This window comes from Zerene cesonia, chromosome 26 (assembly GCF_012273895.1).
Source record: "Zerene cesonia ecotype Mississippi chromosome 26, Zerene_cesonia_1.1, whole genome shotgun sequence".
In the NCBI taxonomy this organism is placed as follows: Eukaryota; Metazoa; Arthropoda; class Insecta; order Lepidoptera; family Pieridae; genus Zerene; species Zerene cesonia.
In genome coordinates, this window is record NC_052127.1 from 6,035,671 (window position 1) to 6,057,839 (window position 22,169).

At 32.9% G+C, this 22,169-nt stretch overlaps 3 protein-coding genes across 5 annotated transcripts in view; all 3 read right to left on the reverse strand.

Moving 5' to 3' along the window:
- Positions 1-1,946, reverse strand: part of LOC119837001 (40S ribosomal protein S20) — a 3,441-nt gene extending 1,495 nt beyond the window's left edge. The window contains exons 1-2 of the mRNA XM_038362479.1: positions 1,792-1,946; positions 994-1,155 (exon numbers count right to left, since the gene is read on the reverse strand). Coding sequence (XP_038218407.1) covers positions 994-1,155; positions 1,792-1,794 — 165 coding nt within the window. The 5' untranslated portion in view covers positions 1,795-1,946. The remainder of the gene's footprint in view (positions 1-993; positions 1,156-1,791) is intronic.
- Positions 1,947-2,588: 642 nt separating this feature from the next.
- On the reverse strand, positions 2,589-3,657 carry LOC119836960 (trafficking protein particle complex subunit 2-like protein). Its single transcript, XM_038362435.1, has 4 exons — positions 3,530-3,657; positions 3,166-3,377; positions 2,858-3,034; positions 2,589-2,779 (listed from the first exon to the last, which is right to left on the reverse strand). Exons 1-4 carry the CDS (start codon positions 3,560-3,562, stop codon positions 2,734-2,736), a joined length of 468 nt encoding a protein of 155 aa, XP_038218363.1. The 5' UTR covers positions 3,563-3,657; the 3' UTR covers positions 2,589-2,733.
- Positions 3,658-6,824: 3,167 nt separating this feature from the next.
- Positions 6,825-22,169, reverse strand: part of LOC119837020 (oxidative stress-induced growth inhibitor 1-like) — a 30,677-nt gene continuing 15,332 nt past the window's right edge. For all 3 annotated transcript variants that reach the window (XM_038362500.1, XM_038362502.1, XM_038362501.1), the window contains exons 2-10: positions 15,640-16,069; positions 13,640-13,745; positions 13,234-13,333; positions 10,465-10,548; positions 9,844-10,032; positions 9,408-9,514; positions 8,952-9,112; positions 8,130-8,299; positions 6,825-7,698 (exon numbers count right to left, since the gene is read on the reverse strand). In XM_038362500.1, the coding sequence (XP_038218428.1) occupies positions 6,886-7,698; positions 8,130-8,299; positions 8,952-9,112; positions 9,408-9,514; positions 9,844-10,032; positions 10,465-10,548; positions 13,234-13,333; positions 13,640-13,745; positions 15,640-15,712 (1,803 nt within the window). In that variant the 5' untranslated portion in view covers positions 15,713-16,069 and the 3' untranslated portion in view covers positions 6,825-6,885. The remainder of the gene's footprint in view (positions 7,699-8,129; positions 8,300-8,951; positions 9,113-9,407; positions 9,515-9,843; positions 10,033-10,464; positions 10,549-13,233; positions 13,334-13,639; positions 13,746-15,639; positions 16,070-22,169) is intronic.

A 22,169-nucleotide genomic window follows, 5' to 3' on the forward strand; every position in this document is an offset into this window, starting at 1 on the left:
AAGTAATAAATGTTATTTGCAGTTAACAATTTTCTTTTTTCTTTATTACAATATTTATGGCAAGACTAGGTATATCAGCACATACCCCACTAGGGCCATGGGGCTTCACAATTACGTAGTAATGACATAGTAAATAGGCTTAGTTATAATTAGCAAAATTTTATGAGGACATGTTATTTCACCTGTCATATGACTACCATCAAGAATATATCATGTGTAACTAAGAACTAATTTCTTGTTAAGCATAACAGGATAATCGCTTCTCTATTGTGTTATTTTCTTTACTGGTTAGATGTGTAGCAGGCCTATGAGCAGAATGCACTATCGGCACATACACACTGCACTTTGGAATGCACTAATGTTGCACCAGTTAGGTGAACACTGCACTAGGGACATGCAGTGTTTTCATCGAGGTGCAAAAGTAGAGGGGTGTGTTTGGTTTGGTAAATTACAATTTATCATATGTTTTTACCCAGATCTAGCGGTAGGTATTCATACAAAAATACAAATGATCATCTATCAATAATGAGACAAATAAGTTACATTGTTGAAGATATTATATAACTACTAGTTGACCCAGCAAACGCTGTTTTGCCTTACTCTTATATTTTAGGGGTATGAAAATCAGATGTTGACCGATTCTCAGACCTACCCGATATGCAGACAAAATTTCATTTGAACGGGTCCACCCATTTCAGTGGAATGCCATATATATGTATATATAGAAGTATCTTTGGTGGAAAAATGTAATGTAGAAATAGGCTACATGATACGATAGTCTTAACTTATAATTAACTAGCTGTTCAAGCCGGCCTCACCTGTTGTACATTTATAGGCTATATCACTCAGTGAAATTGCAATTTCTAATGGTGAAAGAATTTTTGAAATCGTTCCAGTGGTTTTTATGTGAAAATATAACAAACATAGAAAAAGGCAAGTTTCCTCTTTATAATATATGTGTAGATTAAAAAAATATTCTACACAAATACATACCTTAACACGCAACTTCTGTTTCTTGGCACCATTGATGAGGTCCGAGCACACTTTCTCTAGAGACCTCACGTTGCGTGAAGTCAGTGTGATACGGATGCGGTGGACTGGCGAGATCTCAGCCTGGGGCTTCTCGATATCCTTGCCTGACACGACAGCGGCTGCCTGGAAATTACATTTTAGAAAAATTTTAAAATTTAACTCTTAACTTCATGTGATAGATGAGAGATTCATGAGAAATTTTGAAAGAATAGAAAAAATTTGTTCACGAGGCAGGATTCGAATCTGCGTATCTTGCCTAACCGTAGCAACGAGAGATTCATGTCAATTGCTGAATAGAGGATGTGACATAGAAAGTTAATTGCTTTGTCATTTATCATCGCTATCAGAAAAGTTTGTTGCGCCCATTTTATGTATTTCTAGGTGCAATGCTCGATGCGTGTGCAGAGAGCCAATTATGCGCTTGGAATTACTATAAAGTGCTTATAACATTCGAAAGATGGATGGTATTTAAACGTAGTCAAAATATTGTACAGGACAAGCTAAGTTGATAGTTTGGTGTAGGAGACTCATACAAATAAGTAATATTTACAATATATTAATGTAAATTATACTACAAGTATATGTAGTTAACATAATGTTACGTATCTAACGATAAATAACAATAGTATATAAAAGCGGGAAAGTGATCTGGCACGTGTACACATAACCTTTAAATTAATGTGAAAACAGAAAAATAACTTCCAAGCTAAATTCTCCGACAGTTATCTATATTGTAGTTGATTACACGCTTTTACTTACCATTTTGTTATGATTTTCCGGCCGAGTTAAACAACTTTTCCGTAAAAATTGCTCAGCGCTGAACCGGAGAACAATCTCACTCAAAACGTCAAGTTAAAAGAGAACAAAAATATCATGTCGCAGTGTTACCAACTCTCAGAAATATTTACCCCTAACTCTAAGTCAAAACCCCCTAAAACTGCGTCAATTATTTGAAAATCCCCCTAAAAAATAATATTGAATCAAAATAATATAATAAGTAATATTCAGTAATATTTGTTAATGCTTTTTATTTATAAATTAACTAATACATTAAAAATTATGTCAGTTTCCTCTGAAGAGTCAGAATTTTTAAAATCATACATGTTAACATTGAATAAACTTAACATTTTAGAAGATGTTGTGCAAGATTCACCATTACGAATCAATGTGAAAAATAAATTTAATTGATTATTGCATTGGATAGTTCTATTATATTCAGAATATTATATATTCAGGAAACCCTAAAAATACCCCTAAACATATAAAACCCCTAAAAAAATCCCATTCCACTAATTTACCTCCTAAATTTAGGGGGAAAACCCCTAAGTTGGGAACACTGTCATGTCGATTAATTTTTGGCAGATAATTCAGTGCTACCATATATCCAGTAAAAATATGAAACAATTTAGTCTATGGAAATGGAATTAAAATTTTTCAAATTGAGAAACTTTTAAACGGTCCAATTTAATAAAATTATTCATGACAGAAAATTTACACAGATATGCGTACAATCTATACCTATCAATCTATTATTACTAAATAGCAAGTAAAAGAAGGTATAATGTTTCATGTTTTTATTAGCCACAAAATAAATAGTCCTTAGTTATTCAAGGATAAAATTGGAATTTAATGGAATAATAATACTTAAAATATAACCTTGACATATAATATAAAAGAAATACATCATAAAGAATCACTGGTTTACACATTATTCAGCATTAAACTTTTAACTTGTTTGTCGAATTTTCTGTAATGAAAAAAGAAAACATTAATACTCAATATAAATTTGTGCAAATGTCAATCATTTAATTTGGTAAAAACTTACGGGGAAGTTATTTGATCGCCAGGTAAATGGAAAGGATTGCAAATGGCATCAGCATATAAAGCGTGCAGCCTTCGTAAGGCAGTTCGCACTTCAGCATCTCTTATGTTGCTCCCACTTGGCGATGTAGAACTTGTTACTAAGACAAGTTTAATACGCGTATTTGTTACATAACCGTATCTACAAACAGAAAAATAAAAAAATATAATACAAGATAATATAAATATAAATAAAGTATTATCTATAACTACAACATCATACAACAACTTAATTAATAAGTAATATAATAATATATTTTAGGCACAACTTACATTTTATGAGAATCTGTAGAATATAGTAACCCAAGATATAGATCTCTTAAGTCTGTACGAGTAGTATTTGTAGCTGAATTTGTATTAGTAGTATTGCTAGATACTAGTCTTTCTTCTAATGCATCCAAAGCAGTATGAACCAACCACTGCCTTGATAATTCATTATCAGTGCTTGTATCATTTCCAATTCCGCCAATGTACAAAGGAGCATTCTAAAAAAAAATTCCCCAAATAATGGGTAATTTTCACATGGTACTTGTCTATGTTTTAACAATGACATATTTTTATTTCGATACTATTACACTTATAAGCTATTTGTCTATCTTAACAAGAACAATTAACTTTGTATTTCATTTATACTTACGTCTTTTCCAATAACAGCTACACATACAGCCATTTTATCAGGATAATCCTGAAAATATCAACAAATAAACGCAAATACGAGAACGAGAAACACCTTCCCGTCAAAAGTCAATGTCACAGTTTTTGACAAATGACATTATATCTTCGTTCTTTCCTCTTTAAGTACTTTTTGAGTTTTAGCTTCAATTTGTAAAAATAAATTATTATTAATATCGACCACACAAAAATTCCTATATGAAAAAAAATTGGTTAAATGTAATATAGAATTAATACCAATTTTACATTGGTACTTTGTCGATTATCTCTCTCAGCTAAAATATGTAATGCTGGTATTATTTTTATAATGACAGATCACAGATGACAAAATATCGTAGTCATCGATGGAAATGTTAATCATTGTCAAAATATACTAGGTTTTTCAGCTTTAGTGTGAATTGTTGTTTGTCAACAATCATGATTTTGGTTTTTAAGTTAAATTAAGTTAATCTTTCTAAAAGCATAAGGAAACAGTAATAGCAGTCTTTGCATATATCAATATAAAAAAATGTGTTAAATTTACTATAAAAAAAATTATCGTGATAAATAATTGAAGCAGTTGTGAAACTTAATAGTTTTATCTATCAGTGCTCGTTAAACCGCAAGAACGTGACATGAACTGAACTCATTAAATTATAATGCCGGAGAGTGACGAGAGTGATTTGGTTTACGAAATCGACGATAAAGGTCAAAGTATGCTCGTAAGATCGCTGGAATCAACACAAAGGGCTTATCTCAGATTTACAAATAAAACATCGCGTCCTGTTGACGTGTGGTGGCGGGATTTCCGTGGGATGAAGAGACATTACGTCTGCTTGAAGGAAGGATCGCATTTCGACATAAATTCCTTTATAACGCATCCGTGGGAGTTTACTGACGTAGCAACAAAGGAACCGTACGTAATAAATAACAACCCGATATATCGTCCGCCAAAGAACATAGGCGGCATGATGTTTCGAACAAATTGGAACATAACAATTAGTGTTCGAAGTTTGAAACAGACTGTGTTGCTATCATTGGCGTTGCATTTAAAAGATTCCAATGCAGTGAATGCACTGGGCTTGCCGAGGACTTTAGCGGAGGAGCTGCTGCATTTGACGAATTTATTTCATACTCCTCAACCACCACCGTTCTTAATTGTTTGATCTGATGATATATAATAATCAGGGCTTATTAATGGCATTATATATGTGATATACTGTAAATTGTAAATAATAGTTATCTATATGTAACAAACAGTAATATCTTGGCTTAAATTAACTCAGATAATGCATCTTTAAAAATCTTGGATTCTTTTGTTTTGCACAAAATATTGGTAATCTTGAATTTGACTCGTATTATATTTGGAGAGCTTCTTGTCCCAATTAACAATAATATTTTGTGAGCCAAAATATATCTCGGCAGTTTAAAATACTTGCATATACATATAATAATGATTTTGGGGTAAATAATGGTATAAATTATATCCTCAATATGTAATATAATTATGTATAAATAATTGAAATAAATATTTGCTAAGAAAAAAATTTTTTAAATAATTTTTTTATACAATTTATATAATATTATTTTTAAATATTGTTTTGTATGTAATTATAACACAAGCAGTTATATTTTCTTTATGTCTAATAATGATGTTATGTGGTCAGAAATATATTTGACTTGAATTTTATTTGGAATAATCATTGAAACCCACAGATTTTAATAACAACTTTAAATTCTACCCTCCATTGTGTATTTAGTTTTTACTACAAGGTTTAAGAACAGTCTAATTTATATTTATTAATTGACGTAAAATAATCCTTTAGTCCAGAAAAACAGCTCCTGCAGGAATTTTGGAAGAGCTTTATCCAGTACTGGAACAATAAAGATAAATAGAAATAAAAATTGAATTATATAATTACATCACTATATATTTTTAAATGCAAAAATATGTTTGAATTAATGTTACATCTATTGCAATTGATATTATTATTATTTTATGTTTTTGTTTTATATTATCACTACATTATATCCACAAATCTGTTATCAAAGGTCATTATTTTTAATTGAAAATATAAACAATGGGTATGTGTGATTCTGGAATTGAAACTGTGTTAGTTACAGTTTTGGTTAAGCACTAACATGAAAATGGACATAAATAAAGAAACCAACTATAATTTAAATTTTTCCAGGTTCTGTCTTTGTATTTCAAGTCTCACACAAATACAGGTTAACATTGGTTAAGATAAAATAAAGCCACTCCATTGTGATGTGAAGGGACAAGGATTATATCAATGATTGTGGTCTTATAATTATATGACATATATAGAATATATTGTGATATACATATATAAAATTATGTGCCATTAAAATTGTTTTTGTTATGTTACTCAAAGTAGTAAATGTATGTTTTATATTTTATGTACTCAAAAATAGATTTAATAAAAAATTAAACTGAATATCTTTATTTTAGTTATTAACTTATTAGACTATGAAACATTGACAACTGTTTAACAACTGTTAAACAACTAAATAACAAAACTTTTCTCATTTTAATATATTTTATAACTTTATGTATTATAGACTTTATCGAATATATAAAATTCTCGTATCACAGTTTTCGTTGCCATACTCCTCCGAAACGGCTTGTACGATTTTGATGAAATTTTTTGTGCTTATCCAGATATCTATGAGAAACCTCCAACATCTATTTTTCATACCCCTAAATGATAAGAGTAAGGCAGAACAGCGTTTGCCGGGTGCAGCTACTATATTATAGAAAATATAGGGTACATGACATTTTTACGGCGAAAGATGCGGATTCAAATCCAGCTTCATTATTGATTTTTTTTATTTCTCCCATTAATTTCAAATATTAATATAAAAAAATTAAGGATTATAAATTTTAAACTAATCTAATGGCACTGGAAATATTCTCATCTACACTTATATCATAAAGAGGAAGAAGTTATATTTTTGTTTGTTTGCAATGGATAAACTCAAAAATTACTTGACTAATGATATAGGCTACATATGTACCACGGGCGAAGCTGGGGCGAACACTATCTTCATAATTCATAACTTTTCACAGATAACATAATACTGCTCAAGATGACTCAAGATTACAATTACTAAGAAAAATGTTAGAATAAGTTAGTTATCACTTATCATCAGCAGTATATGCTTAATTTCTTTTTTGTGTTCAAGATGATCTATTCAGAAACTCACGGTGAGAAAATCTAGTGTACCTAAGCATGTTTATTAGCAATAACACAACGGACTGGGTATAAAAAATAATTTATTGTAAAAAATTAAGTAGAGAACCACAATTTCATTCATATATTATTCTGTTTTCATTTCTCGGTGGATGTGTGATACTATTGCGAGTGCGCCTCCAGGAATAAACCTAATAAAATTGTCTGCTGTCAATGGTCCCAAAGCGTACATGCCTTTCGGCGCGTTTAAAATTTCATGAGTACTCTTGTCTATAGCCACGGGATTTGATCTTCCGTCCACTGGCTTTTTGGGGTCGATGCCATAGCCAAATCCATTGCTATACGGATTTGTAGGTTGACACTGACAGTTCTTTTCCCGCCTCGAATTTGAATATGGAATGATTTCGCATTTGCATTCTCGAACGGCCAGTCCGTTTTCAGCCCTAGTGTCGCACGTACACGTGTCCCGTTTGTTACAGTCTGGTAAGGCGCATTTTGTGTCCATATTGCCGTTTATTTCCGTGTAACTCAAGTACCTCGATTTGCAGCTTTGTATGCTTTGTCCGACGACTGATTTCAGATAGTGCCAGTGGTTTTTGAGGAAGCATTGTTTTTCATTTTCGTCAATTTTCTTTTCGCTGCATGTGCATTTCTTTATGTCAATGTCGTTAAGGTCGAAGTTCGTTTGAAGGAAGAATAGGTCGGGTTTGGAGCCAATGAGTACGGCAATGAGAGTTACTGTTAGTTCAATTGTTTTATTTGTAACGAGATCGAGTAATTTCACTCGTTTGAGGCGGATCGTGTTGTCTTCCACTTCTTCAGCAATTTTTAGGGGTTGTTCTTGTTCTGGGAGCGGAGTCACTTCGAGTATGATGTGGTGTGGGTACGGTGTGTAGTTCGGATGGTTGCCAGATGGACCGTCGCACATCATTTTGTAGATCTGTATAGAGAATGAATAAGTTTAAAATTATTTCAGAAAAATTCTTTCGATGACCTTTTATTCGAATATTATAATATACGGCTAATATTTTTACGCAGTCATCACTGTACTTAACTAAAATAATTAATATAAAATATTGTATTAAAATAAATAGTACTTATGTGATAGATTTTTTTCTAAGTTTTTAATAATTTTTACCGTCAAAATGTTTAATACTTTTTGAATCTGACAATAAACCGGATTAGAAACAATTTATCCTTAATCCATATTGTGAATTTTTTCACATTGATTACTTACCTATCCTCTTTTTTCCTATCTACCCTTAATTTTTTATTTTTAAAAGGTGACAGATAAGAAAATCTACCCCCATTTTTCGTACCTACCCACAACTTTCTCCCATCTACCCTTGACGATACGTCCCCCGCGCTCACCTGGCAGTAATCCGGATAGGGCCCGGGCGCCAGCTTGGCCAGCGAGGCGGCGGGCTCGCGGTGCAGGTGGCGCACGGGCAGGCCGGCCGCGCGCAGCAGCCGCACCGCGTCCGCCGCGCTCACGCCGGACCCCACCACGAGCGGCGACTTGTACGGGTCGGGCAGTGCGCCTGTGCAATGGAGACGATTGTAAACACTTTTATTCGTGTTGATTGTACGTTTGTATGTAACCGACCCCTTTAGGCTCAATTTTGGGGTTGTCACGTGGGACCTCACCACGAGGGGCGACTTATACGGGGAGTGCGCCTGGATAACGGGGACGATTGAAAACACGCCTTTGCTAGCTTCACCTTAATGTTTGTATTTAATTAAACCATTCAGATTCAACATTCGAGTTGTGAGTCATTGGATCCCAACACGTGAGTCGATTTGTACAGGTCGTATTGTTCGTAATCGACTCCTTTAGACTCGATTTTGACCAGTTTTAAACGGACAGATTAAATTCAAACTTTGTACTGTTATCGAGGATCGATGATAATACACAAATTTTATGAGTTTATCTTATAATCCTGATAAGGATCGTCGGGATTAAAAAATTTCCTTACGTATACACTGTATAAGGAGTGAGATAATTTAGTCGATTCTATTACTAGCTTTACAATTTATTCACTACAAATTTTAAAATGGACCCATTTGACAACAATTTCCTATCAAACACAAAAATAATCCCATCCAATCCCAAAGAGTTATCGAGCAAACAAAACCCACACTCGAATTGTCGAGCTCATCGATTTTTGAAGTCTATTGTAACATTATACACACCGCTGGCCAACAGGTGCGCCGCCCGCTCGACGGCGTCGAGCGAGTGCGCGGCGTGCGCGGACACGTGCGCCGGCAGCGCGTTGGGCCGGTCGCCCGCGCCGCACGCCACCACCACGCGCCGGCACAGGTAGCGGAACCCGCGCCCCTCCGTCTTGTCGTACCTGTTGTAGTCGATTGTTTGGATTAGAATGTAGAAAATGATTTATTTTCACTTGGTTTATTAGCATCAAAATACTAAGATATTGATAATATTTAAAGTATATATAGAAACTCATATACATTCATATAGCCTAACAAATTTACTATTGACCGTTTAAAAAAAGAATCACATACAAATTACAGTTGGCCATTACAGATACGTATTTAAAAGTAGAATAACATGAACAATTAATTATTAAACTGGCTCCAAATTAAATTTATTCTTTAAAATTTCGAATTTCGAACTTGAGAACTCACCCAGAAACCCAATAGGCGCCATTACGCGGGCACGCGGCGCCGCACGGCGCAGCTGTAGAACGGGCCGGTGTAACGCTCAATACCACTACGTTGCAACGGAAGTAGCGCTGGAAAAATTAAAAAAATAATCACATATTTAGAATCGCTGAAAACTTTCTCATATAAGTTAAATCGTGGTTCACCTCAAATTTTTTTATTCATTATAAAAATTATAAAGCATGGTAGAATAAAGAAATCCTATCACATGATAACCTTTCTATTCTCTTCCAAACGGTTAAAATAACAATATCTATCTATCTATCACACAGGATAAAAATTAATAAAAACTCAAAACACGAACGAGTTGCAACATACACTGGCTGGTTATAGTAACCGATAACGCCTCATACCCATGAAAAACGCATGTGAAAAATCAACATTCAAAAAAAGAACCCACCTGCAACCCGCACGCCACCACATACCGGCGGCAGTACGCGGCAACCGCGCGCGCGCTCAGTCGCTCCGCGGCCGCCGCGGGGAGCGGCGGCAGCCAGAGCCACGCGCCCGGCGACAACGTGCGCACGTGCGACGGGAATGTCGGCCATGCGCCGCCGGGCGGCCCCCGACCTAGTACCACGTGGTCTATCTGAAATCAGCAGATAAACAGTTCAAATACCGCATGTAATACAAAAATAAATATGATGATAAATGTCGATATCTTATATTGATATGAAAACGTTATATTCAATATGAACGATAAATGTAAGCATCACATGCTGACCGACTGATACAGGAGAATGCTACTTTAGAGTTTGGGTTGATAAGGATAATGTAGATAATACAAGATATCTTCACGGAAAGAAGTTTAAAATGACGTCAGTTTATTATATGCACCGAAGTTATGAAATGGAGATAAATGCACCTCTAGTAACTCGGGCTATTGGGTATTAAATACAAAATCAGCTCCCATCATCTCGTATTTAAAATACCGTTACTGCACAATTTACTGTTTCCGTCTCGAAGGACCAAGAAGATCATAGAGTTACGAGAAATAAATCATATAACTTTGTCCTCTCACCTCTTTCTCGACATCGTATCGCCACTCAATTAGAGAATCGGCTTGTAAACCCAAATCTGCACACGGCCTGAGTAGATTGTCCATCTGAAATTTATATTTCGCATATGAGATTATTGTTCATATCCATTTTTTTTAAATATATGATAAGAACTATGAGAAATATGAGATAATGAACTTATCATTATCATCAATTCGACAATATTTGATACTTATTCGGTTATAAAGAGTCTATTTTTCTCTGTTACGTTTTCACGCCTGATCTGATGTACAAATTTGGACGGTTTTTCGATTCAATATAATTGCTTAAATATCTACTATCAAATGAAAACCTGACCTGTTTGTTTAACCTCTACTCGATACAAATAGAAAAATCTTTAGATTATGAACAAGATACATTAATTTTTAATAGCCATTTAAAACACAACACGCGTTTCTTTGAATATTTCATAATTAAACCAGTCACAATACAAAGATCTAGAATGTTCCATCGAATTGACCTCAAGACTTTTAGAAAACTGTATCAAGAGTCAGAATTCCGAATAACGTAATAGACCTCGCAATTTTTTATTCATTCCGCTGTCAGGGTTATCAATATAACATTAATGGATTTATAAGAAAAATACGAAGGTTATTTTATTGAATAATGATTATGTTTTTAATACTCCATTATGCTAAATGATTGATCGTTTTTTTATTAAATGTATCTGTTTAAAGTGGGTCGAAATAGTCTAGAGTCGGTTAAATACAAACATACAAACGTACGGATGAAGCTAATAAAAGCATGTAACAAAAATCGCTATGAATTGACAACGCCAGTCGGTTAAATGAAAATTAAATGCATGATCTTATTTCGTACTTGAACCAGAATTGAACCCAATTTTCCATTACTGTTTTATCGATATTTTTTTATTATAATACGATAATTATTACGCTATGTCATCGCTTGACCGGTCACAACGTGTTTCAGATAGCATTATCATTTATCAAATGTGGTTAAGTGGTTTGCAGTTAAACATTATTAAAAATACAATATGTGTAATTTTACATAATAATAAAATATCCAAATATTCATTTATAACCAATGGTGAAAGAATTTTTTGGGAAATCGGTCCAGTAGTTCTTGGGATTAGCGCGTTCATACACTCCGAATGATGGAAATATTGAAAAAGTCGCGTTTAAATTCCATAAAAATAGTATTCAATTCATCAATATTATTGATAACTAGCGTAAAATCAAACACAGGAAATTGCTGAACATTTTTTCATACGATGATGCAATGGCGAACAAAAGTCGCTTAAAATCCTTTGTAAAGATTTTAAAGATGAAGACATGACTATAAAAATAACCAGAAAATTTATTCGACTGTGTCGCATGCTTTTAACATAATGGAAAATACATAATACTCCTATAATTAAGCCGGAATAGTCGTAGAATCGCTACAGCAATTTCTACGCATCAAATGAATGCATCTATTATTTAAAAAAATATGTATATAAATATATCACGATGATTTAATCAATTGTTTAGCGTGGTATAAATTCTAACTTAGAAATAAATAAAATATATAAAAAAAACAAAACGAAAAAATAAGTGTATAGTTTATTAAAAGTGGGTCAAAATCGAATCCAAAGTAATCGGTTACACACAAATGTACAGATGAAGTTAATAAACAAACATAACACAAAAAAAACAATCCAATGAATCAATTATGTAATATTATATAACTAGTAGTCACATTAATAAAAAAATAAACGAGTTATAAAACCATTAAACAACTAAAACTACTTAAAAAAAGTCTATAATAAAAAATGCCAATAATAATATAAATATTTCCTTATCCGAAAAACTCGTTAGACCGGCCACTGCAAGGCATAGTGATTAAACCCAAGTCTCCAGTCACTCTTAGAGGTCAATATTTTAGTATAGCAACATTATAAGGCTCAATGACCCGCCCATGATAATAAACCTTCCGTATCTTGTCACTATGCAGATTATTACAATAGCGTGTTAATTTTTTAAATTAAGATACGTTAAGATGATAAAAAAAAAATCGTAAAGCTTTCAGCTACAAAGTCCAGCAAAGATACGAAAGACTTTTCATATCGACATAGATAAATATTTTCTCCAAAGAATGTCATTGACGTCCCCCGGGAAGTCACCACTCAAAATTCTACAATGGGACCATATGACGATGAAAAAAAAAAGAATCGCGTCAATCGGTGGAAAACCCATGGAGGTATCTAGTAAGAAAGCCAAATATAGAGTCGAGTTAAGGTCCTTCGTTTTTGGGAACATTGGTTGAAAAGCTTTTAGAATGGATTTTTGTAGAATTACATTCTAATTTATTCGTATTTCATGGTATCTGAATAAAAACTCTTAAAAAATTGATAATTGTTATGTGTTTTTTTTTGGGACTTTTTATTTATTTATTACATTATACTTTTGCTATATCCATAACACATAAATCGACCCTATCATATTTGCAAAAAGTAAATTACTATTCTTATGGCCCAGCTATATTTATTCCAAAATCGATTGAGTTTTTAGGCAAAGAAGAGCCGTACCTATAACTGACAGTGAGAAAGAGTCGCTTTGGCATGAGTAGGATCGGAAATTGCCAGTAGATAAATAGAATAAAAGAAGAAGATTAGCATTATACCTATACCTATATTGAAGCCTACTCCCTTTTTTTAAGTAATATCAGAGTTGAAATAATAAATAAATATTGATAGATAATTGGTAAATATCCTAGGTTTGAACCAGACTTACCAACAGTGGAATCGGATTCTGACTCCTACCCTCCAATCCCTCAGCGAGCTCTAACAGATCTGTCTCGTACAGATTCTGTCCAGGTGGTAAGTTTGTGAGTCTGTAAATTATTGAAGTTTAGTTATTGACTGTTTTCAGAGGTATTTCCTAAGTTGAATACTTATATTGATACGATAAGACTTTGACAATGGTCAACCGAATGACCATGCAAATATTTGAACACAGAATGTAGTAGGTTTATTTTCAAGTATTAAAATAGTTAAAATAATAGAGTTAAGACTTATATAATTTACAGTAGGTAATATCAAAGTATAGTGATATCAAATCAAAATATCAATAAGATATTACTACAGCTCTTACTTGCTAAATATTTACTGAGTCTAATTCACCCTAAAGGTAACCTTACCTGGCTTTTAGCATCTCATCGATGGGCAAGTCTTCTGGCACTTCCTTTAAGTACGGTACGTTGCCTGCGAGCATGAATGACGTCACCATCCCACTTGGTCCATTACCTGAAAGAACAGTAATAATTTTTTAGCGTCGAAGTCCATAGAAACCAGAAGGATCCAGAGATCTCCGAGTATTCTAAGAAGCGATTACAACTGAAGTAGGTTATAGACCTGATACTGATAGTGATTAAACATTACTGATGCATTTATATCAATACTTATTTCGATGGTTATGATGTGAAAAGTAAATGACTTCATTCATTTATCAAATACATTGGTAAACAGTTAGGCAAATCTCATTATTCACACAATTATTGACGGAAGAGATGAATCTACGACTATGTTCTTTAAAATCACTTAAAATAGATATACCACAATTATTTCTACTATCGTAGCGAGATTCGTAGTTTAAATAGATAGACATTAAAAAATAAATAAATGAAAAATAGATAAGGCTTCGTCAACATGAATAAAGTCGTAGCCTCTTCAGCGTTTTCTTATTCTTCATTACTTTTAATTTTTAAAGTAGGTATCTATAGTTTCTACTTTACAGTCATCAAGTCTTTGGGTGTGAGCAGGTTTTTTTAATAATGTCGACAAAATCGTGGGAAGCAACATGTTTTCTAAACTCTGTATCTACCTGATCAATCTATGTGTAAGCGATATCAAGTAATGCTATAGCCTGATAGTGTATCAGAATACGTGTGTCATAATTATTGTTACGCAATATATACCGGCCATTTTCTATAGACTTGTTTGTTTTGATTTCGGCATTTTGTGTTTCTAGATACATTTCTGTTAGTATTCTCTCAATTATAGCTATGTGTACGTATACATCTACTACTTCTACTGCAATATATAAATATTCTATAGTAGTTTGGTAAGTATTTGTCACTAAGAAAATCTGTAACATTACCATCACTGATAATACTAATCAGTAAATAAATAAGCCAGACAACCGATATTGGTCTTATATCAGTATTTTGGTCGAGATTAGCTTTGTTTGGATGTTTTTCAAGCATTGCGGTGTCGCGTGATCGTTCGCAAGTATCATCATCTGGTCATAGGAATATGCAGGAAATGTGTAAAAAGCCAACAATTTTGACGAGAGGATCTCTAATTGAAATTACCTAAGAATATCTGATTATGAAATTACGAGAGATGAAAGGCTTGTTACTGGGTGGTTTTTAAGCCACAGAGAAGTCATGTAAGTGGATTAGGATCATTGTCTAAATATATCCATAAGATTATCGACTTGCTGCTGATTATATAACCATTTTAAATGCCTTAGATTTTTATAAATCATATTAAATTTCCTCCAAAGTTTTGTACTACAATTGTGAAATCCATCGGAATCGGATCTTATAGAAATTTCTAGATGCCATTGCGGACAGTTCTGATATGTGAAAGAGTGTCTTTCACTTGATAAGGTCAATGGCCAAATATGTGACCAATATGAACACATATATATGCATATAGGGCACGTGGTGTAACTGTGTACAGTTTTATATGGTAAGTTATTTTTCTTGCAAATAATTGCGAATTTTCTGTAGCTGATATACTTCTAAATAAATAAACTAGCTGTAGCCCGCGGCGTCACTCTCGTGGTACCCGGCTAGAAATGTTCATTTTAGATTCCTTATACAGTATTTTATAAGGCACTCGAGTTTGATCTTTCATCAAATTATCTAGGACAAAGTTTGCATAAAATTTAATGTTTTATTTTTAATGTATATATGTTCACCGTTTCAACTACGTTCTTTTTACTGTCATGATAGATCAGTTTTAACACAAATATTAGTTACCTAACGTAGATAATAGAAACTCTTTGAAACTGAAACGTTGACAGTTTCAAAGAAGTTTATTTCGCTCTACATAGTCATGAGATCACCCTTAGGAACTATAAAGGCGTGAAAAGCTACATTTATATTTATAAAATAAAAAATTGAATACTCACCAATAATGACAACATCCTTATAGACGATGTCATCTGACAAAGTGTGCTGGCAGGGTTTCATATTGTCTCTCATTCTTCAACTGATTTTACCATAGATAACTTAAGACGTCTTCGTGCTAAGGTCGCTGAGTATTCAAAATCAAATTCGAATTCTCTATACTATTCTTATATAATTTATTTTTAACTTGATTCTATTTTCAAAATCTATAATACAATAGCGCTCTTAATCCTACGATATTCTATTCTAAATTCAAATAATAATTTATATCACAATTCTAATCACGAGTATTTGTCAATTCGAATTCTTAATTCAAATTTAAATGCTTTAAATTATATCACAAGCAGTTTAAAGTCTTACGGACTATTTTATGTCTATGGTTATTGTATTGGTTTCTGATGACGCCACTGAGGTACGTACGGCTCTTGTTATCTGGAACCAAAAATGTTAATTTATTTACATGTTCAATGTACATACAATTTATGGTAATATTTTAAACGCTTAGTTACATTTTGCATATTCATCACAACTTAAATATGCGAATGGTTATCACAACAATGTTGTTTTTATTATTATAAATTTCAACGTTTTTGCCTATTGGGATTGTATACATTCTTGGATGACGCTGTAGCCATGTACCTATAAACGAGATCAATTAACGATTTATTATAACTCTTGATTAACTGATTGTAGCGAGACGTATTTGATGTAAAAAAATGAATATTCCGTTATCCCCGTGTCGATTATCATTAAAAATCGGAAAGATTACTGAAAAATGTACGAAATAAAAAAAAATTAAAGTAAGAAACGCGTTAATTTTAGAAACAACTTTATTGTCTCCCTTGCTCTTACAGAGAATACATAAGGAATGAAATTATTTCACCGTGGCAATGCTAATCAGTATATAATATACTCATGAAAGTATTGTATCGTCATAGACAAATAAATAAATAAATAAATAAATAGATCCTTGGTAAGTGCCTAAAATTTTGAATTTAAACTGTCCGAAAATGCATCAAAATCAAGTCTAAAAGAATTGATTACATACAAACATACAGGTGAAGCTTTTATCAAACCTTGTTAAGAATTATAATCGGAAAGTGTTTCACTGGTACGTAGATCGCCAGTTCCCTTGTATCAAACAAAAAGTTAATAATTAAAATTGTACCATCAGCATAGGTAATTTCCCTTCCACCGGGAACCGAATTTAGAACACTTCGTAATTGGCTCTAACGACTGCATCTTTTAGTATTTACAATGTGATAACACGTGTAGTGCGTTCAAACGTTTTAGTGTTAAAAATAATCTAGCCTATACTGTGTCTAGACTCGTGCTATTTGGCTGCGCTCCAGGCGGTGAGCGCTGGAAAGAGCTTTCGGCGTTATCAACAAAACTTATTATCAGCACTGGCTTTGGATAGCGACTTTACCCGTTCGATCTTTTTTGAAATAATTATTAGGTATTGACGAATTAACTTAATGCACTTCTAAGTTCTCTTTGACAGTGATTTTTTTTTTTATTTTACTTATCTGTTATTGATTTAATTCGGAAAACATGAAGTATAGAACAGTATAATTTTGAAATGGTATTTAATATTTGTGCCGTTGTGCCTGTATGTAGTCTGAAATAAATCACTACATAGTATAAAACAAAGTCGCTTTTTTGTCCTTATGTCCCTATGTATGCTTAAATCTTTAAAACTACGCAACGAATTTTGATGGGTTTTTTTTTAATAGATATAGTGATTCAAGAGGAAGCGTTATATGTATAATAACATCTTTTAAACTACTCCGAATTTAACGCATGCGAAGCCGCGGCCGAAAGCTAGTAAATAATAAAGTTAACAATTTAATATGATTTACCCAACGAACACATGAAGGAGGTAAACGGAAATAGTTCTTAATTTGTATTAGAAGCCGTGTCGCCGTTATTAACTCGCGACTATCGCAATGAACGCACTACAATGCGCGTTGGCTCAGTTACAACAAGTTGGTGCCTGTGTATTGGGAGCAATGTATAATTGTTCTACAGTAAATACAGCGGTCAACCCACAGAACAGCAACCAGTATCAACATATAGGCTCGTATTGAAATAAAAAATGGCGCTACCGTCCCGTCCACAAGGCCCTTCTAACCGTCTCTAATCTGTTTATTACCAACTTCCCTACTAACATTATAAATACGAAAGAAACGCTGTCTGTCTATCACGTTTTTACGTCAAGCCACTGAATCGATTAGGATAAAATTAGGTACAGCAATAGTTTGAGACCCGAGAAAGAACATCGATTAGTTTTTATCCCGGATATCTCACGAGACCGGAGAACATACGAGGGAAAATCCCTGTCTATTTTTCTTTTGACTACGCGGGGGTAGCCGCGGACGGAGCGCTATTTCTACTATCCTACTAATATTATAAATGCGAAAATTTGTAAGGATGTGTGTATGTTTGTTGCTCTTTCACGCAAAAACTACTGAACCGATTGTAATGAAATTTGGTACGTAGACAGCTGGTCAACTGGAATATCATATAGGCAACTTTTTATCCCGATATTCCTACGGGACACGGACTTTCGCGGGTGAAACCGCGGGGCGCTAGTATCTTATACTTCAATAGTGAGGTAATTGATTGAATCGCGTTGCGGTCAACTGTTTGTAATGAACACAATTAGGCGCAAAACAATGATACTTCGAGTCTATTGTTATGTATTTTATCTTTGACACCATAAATTACAACGTGCACACCGTAAATTACCTAGGTTGATAATGATATCATTGAAGACTTCTGGAAAATTATATGAACACTATTCGCCCGCGGTTTTGTCTTCCTAATCACATGAAAATCTAGACAGTCCGAGGTGATTAACACGTACTTCCCGTTCCCCTGGAATTTGCTGTATTAAGTTCCTATGTTCTTTCTCAGCTCTATCTTTATACCAAATTTCATGCAAACCGCTTTAGTGGTTTAGGGGCCAAGAAGAGACCGACAGAGTTACTTACGCATACATTATGTTAATAAGTAGTCAGTTGATTAAAATTCAATAACAATAAACAACAAAATATAAAACGAGTAAAAAGAGAAATAACTCATTGGACCCAAAAACCCTTATGAACCCTTGAATATTAATAAGGTCGATAGTAACATACAAACCCTCGAATAATTTAGTATTATACAGCCTTATACTAAAAAAAAAAATGCATTAATAAATACAATGCTATGAATGCATAAACACGCATACAAATAGGAGGGTAGTTTTGGACATATTCCAGTGTCAAGTGAAAGCTTAATTTCAAATGATTGATTGATGCGCTAATGATCTTTATAAATAATTAACTGGCCAATATTGACTGATAACAACACGAATGGAATATTTACACTGCGAGTGCGTAGGCACTTCTATTTATAACTCTATTGATGTCCGTTTGTTTGTGTTTAACATTATTGGAAAATCTTGAAAAAGTAAAAAAGAAGTAAGTAGAAAAGAAGAAAAGCTTGAAAAATTAAAAAAGAAATAAAAAGACAATAAAATTGTGACATTAAGACACTAGCAAGCAAAATCGGATTGGCTATAAATCAATATATTGTCTGGGTAAGTAGTTAAATTTTACAGATCCAAATCTGTTCTCGTTCTAACTAGTTGAAAGGCGCCGGTTAATAAAGAAGTTACACGATTAATTGAACGATATTGACGAATAGTCGACTGTGATATAATATACATTGTGATATAAAAAGAAAGTAAAAAAAAATTTTCGTTGCTTAAAACGATTATTTAATTCAATAAGTACATTATTTAAACTTAAATGAGGCAAGTATACAGCCTCAACTAAATGCTGAACAGCGATGATTTTACATATATAGTATTACATATATTGATACATATATATATAGTCTATGGCAACACGTACATATGCAAGGGTAAAATTTGTTAGAAACCGGTACAAAAACAAACAAACTCTTCATCTTCATATTATCCGTATAGAAAATTTTTATTTAAACCGTTAAATAATAATAAATATAAAAGATAAAGATAAACAGGTTCTATAAATTCACTGCTATAAATTTGTTTCATCCTTATCAAAAATACATTTTCACTATACATAAAAACCTACCGTTATAGTGAATTATGTTTGACTATAAAAATAATCTATTTATGTTACCCATTATGATAAGTCAATATTAGTTTGTAGATGTTTCGTCATTTTATTCATCGACTTCACTTGGTTTACGTAGAGGTCGATCCTCAGTACTCTTTCATTTATTAACAAAATCTCTTGTACCCACAAACCTAGATAAGTAAGAATAACCGCCCAAGTTGATAACCTTGGGGCACACCTGATTCTAATCCCATAGCAAACCGTATTAATCTTTAAGTAATGATCCTATTGCAAATAACGCTTTTTTCAATTAACATTCTAGAAACAACTATAGTAGCATTCGTTATTCTAAATTCACTTAATTAATGCTAGACACGTTTTCTTCTTGACTGAGAAGATGTATAACGTCTTAGAGCAAAAAAATGTAGCATTTACGTAATTTTTACAATTGTTGACATGTTTTAGTCATTATTAGCAAATGATTATAGGCAGTTTCATGCCTATATGAAACAGGATTAAGGAAGATAAATTCATGTATGTGGTTTCAATTGTCCAACAACAGTCAAAGATATCAAATACTGCATAATGTTTGTGTGGCGCAAAGCAACAGCCAACAATTTAAAGTTCACCTTCTACAGCCCTTTTAGGACTTGAAAATACATCAACCAGTTACAATTTCTTGAGATATAGCTTTAAGTATGTTTATGCACACATCGTAAGCCTTAGGTATGCAGCCTTGTTTGAGAGCATATCTGACAGTTGATTAATGATAAATGCTTTTTATTAATTCTTTTACGTTTTGGATCCCTTCTTAGTTCTCCGGTGTATTTTTCATTATAAATTTCGCGATATAAAGCGTATATTAAACATGTATGTAAGGGTTATCACCTCACTTAAAAAATTGCTGTTAATTAAAATTTTTTAAACACTACATAGATATATCTCGCATACTCCTTCTACTTCTACGCAACCTATGTGATTGATAACTATTTTGTATTGTCGTCTGCTTGGTTTGATCGAGATTCAAGCGTGATTTCACGTTCGGAGTGAAATCTAATGGGGTCTAAGTCGGCGGGTTAAGGTCGCTTCAATATAATGTGCTAATACATCTCTGAGCAGCAAGACTTTTCTAAAGAAGAATAGAGTAAATATTTTACACAAGAAGTATTTTCGATGCGAATTAAAAACATGTCAGCAGGTTTCGATAGATGCACAAACACAACGGAGTTAGGACCTAAATAATAATAATTTTATCAGTTTATTATGATACGTATCTTATCAAATTAAATATTATCACATAATCTTATCGGTTACCTCATGTGTTTTTAAGTATTTACTTCCTCTGTAAAGTGTCTAAAGTCTAAACCGACGAATAATGATGTATCCGCATTTTCCTTGTACGAGTAGGTTATGTTTAATTTCGTGTGGGATTCCCGAGTAAGTAACCTGTAGTTTGTAGGTATTGTCGTTTTAATGAAACCAACAATTATTTTAATAATATACGGATAAAATAAGAGACACAAAAGCCATCCATTATTCTTTTTAATTTTGACTTTTATAATACAAAAAAAAATACATAAGATTGTTTACAAAACTTCCGTATGTCGATCTATAAATGGATTGATAAAGTATATAATTTTTACAGTAATATACGTAGTAGTAATATATAAGTAAGTTATAAAAATCAAAAATATTTTGTAGTTAAGATCATTTATTACTATAGATCGTTAAATAATCAACGAAAGGATGATGACGATGTAGGTTTCTATCATTGTAAAACAAATAATGAACATACATATATATCAATTAAAAATTGCCAGCAATATTACTGTAATAAACTACTGATCGACTCTATGTCAATGCTTCTAAAAATGTTACTAATTAGTATGTCATTATTTTATATACTTGTGGCTTACTTAGTATAATATAGTTTATTTTCCTAAAAGAAGCAATACCTGATAACAATTTTTAATTGACAAGCGAAGGAACCCATTAAATGTACGAAAAAATGATGCATCAAACATAGATTACCAGGTTTCATTTTTCTATCGATAATGTAAATATAGATTCAAAATACTAAAAAATATGCTTGAATGATAGAACCTACTGAATTGTCTCACTTGCTCTTATACAGATACACGCAAGGAAATAGCGTAATCCTGGCGATCCTCAGGATAATAAAAAGCTCATAAAATTATTGTATTGTCACCATTTCTTTATAAGCGTACAGAGTTTGTCTTATATCTGTGAATCTATCGAAGTGAGTCAAAATTGAGTTTAAATGAGCCAGTTACATACAAACATATGAACATACAGGTGAAGCTAAACAAATCCCCAATAGTGTGAAGTAGGAGTTTAATGTAAGTAGAAGTTAACGAAATCAAATATTTAGGAGTCATTATCGATTCCAAACTTTCCTGGGAACCCCAAATAATAACACT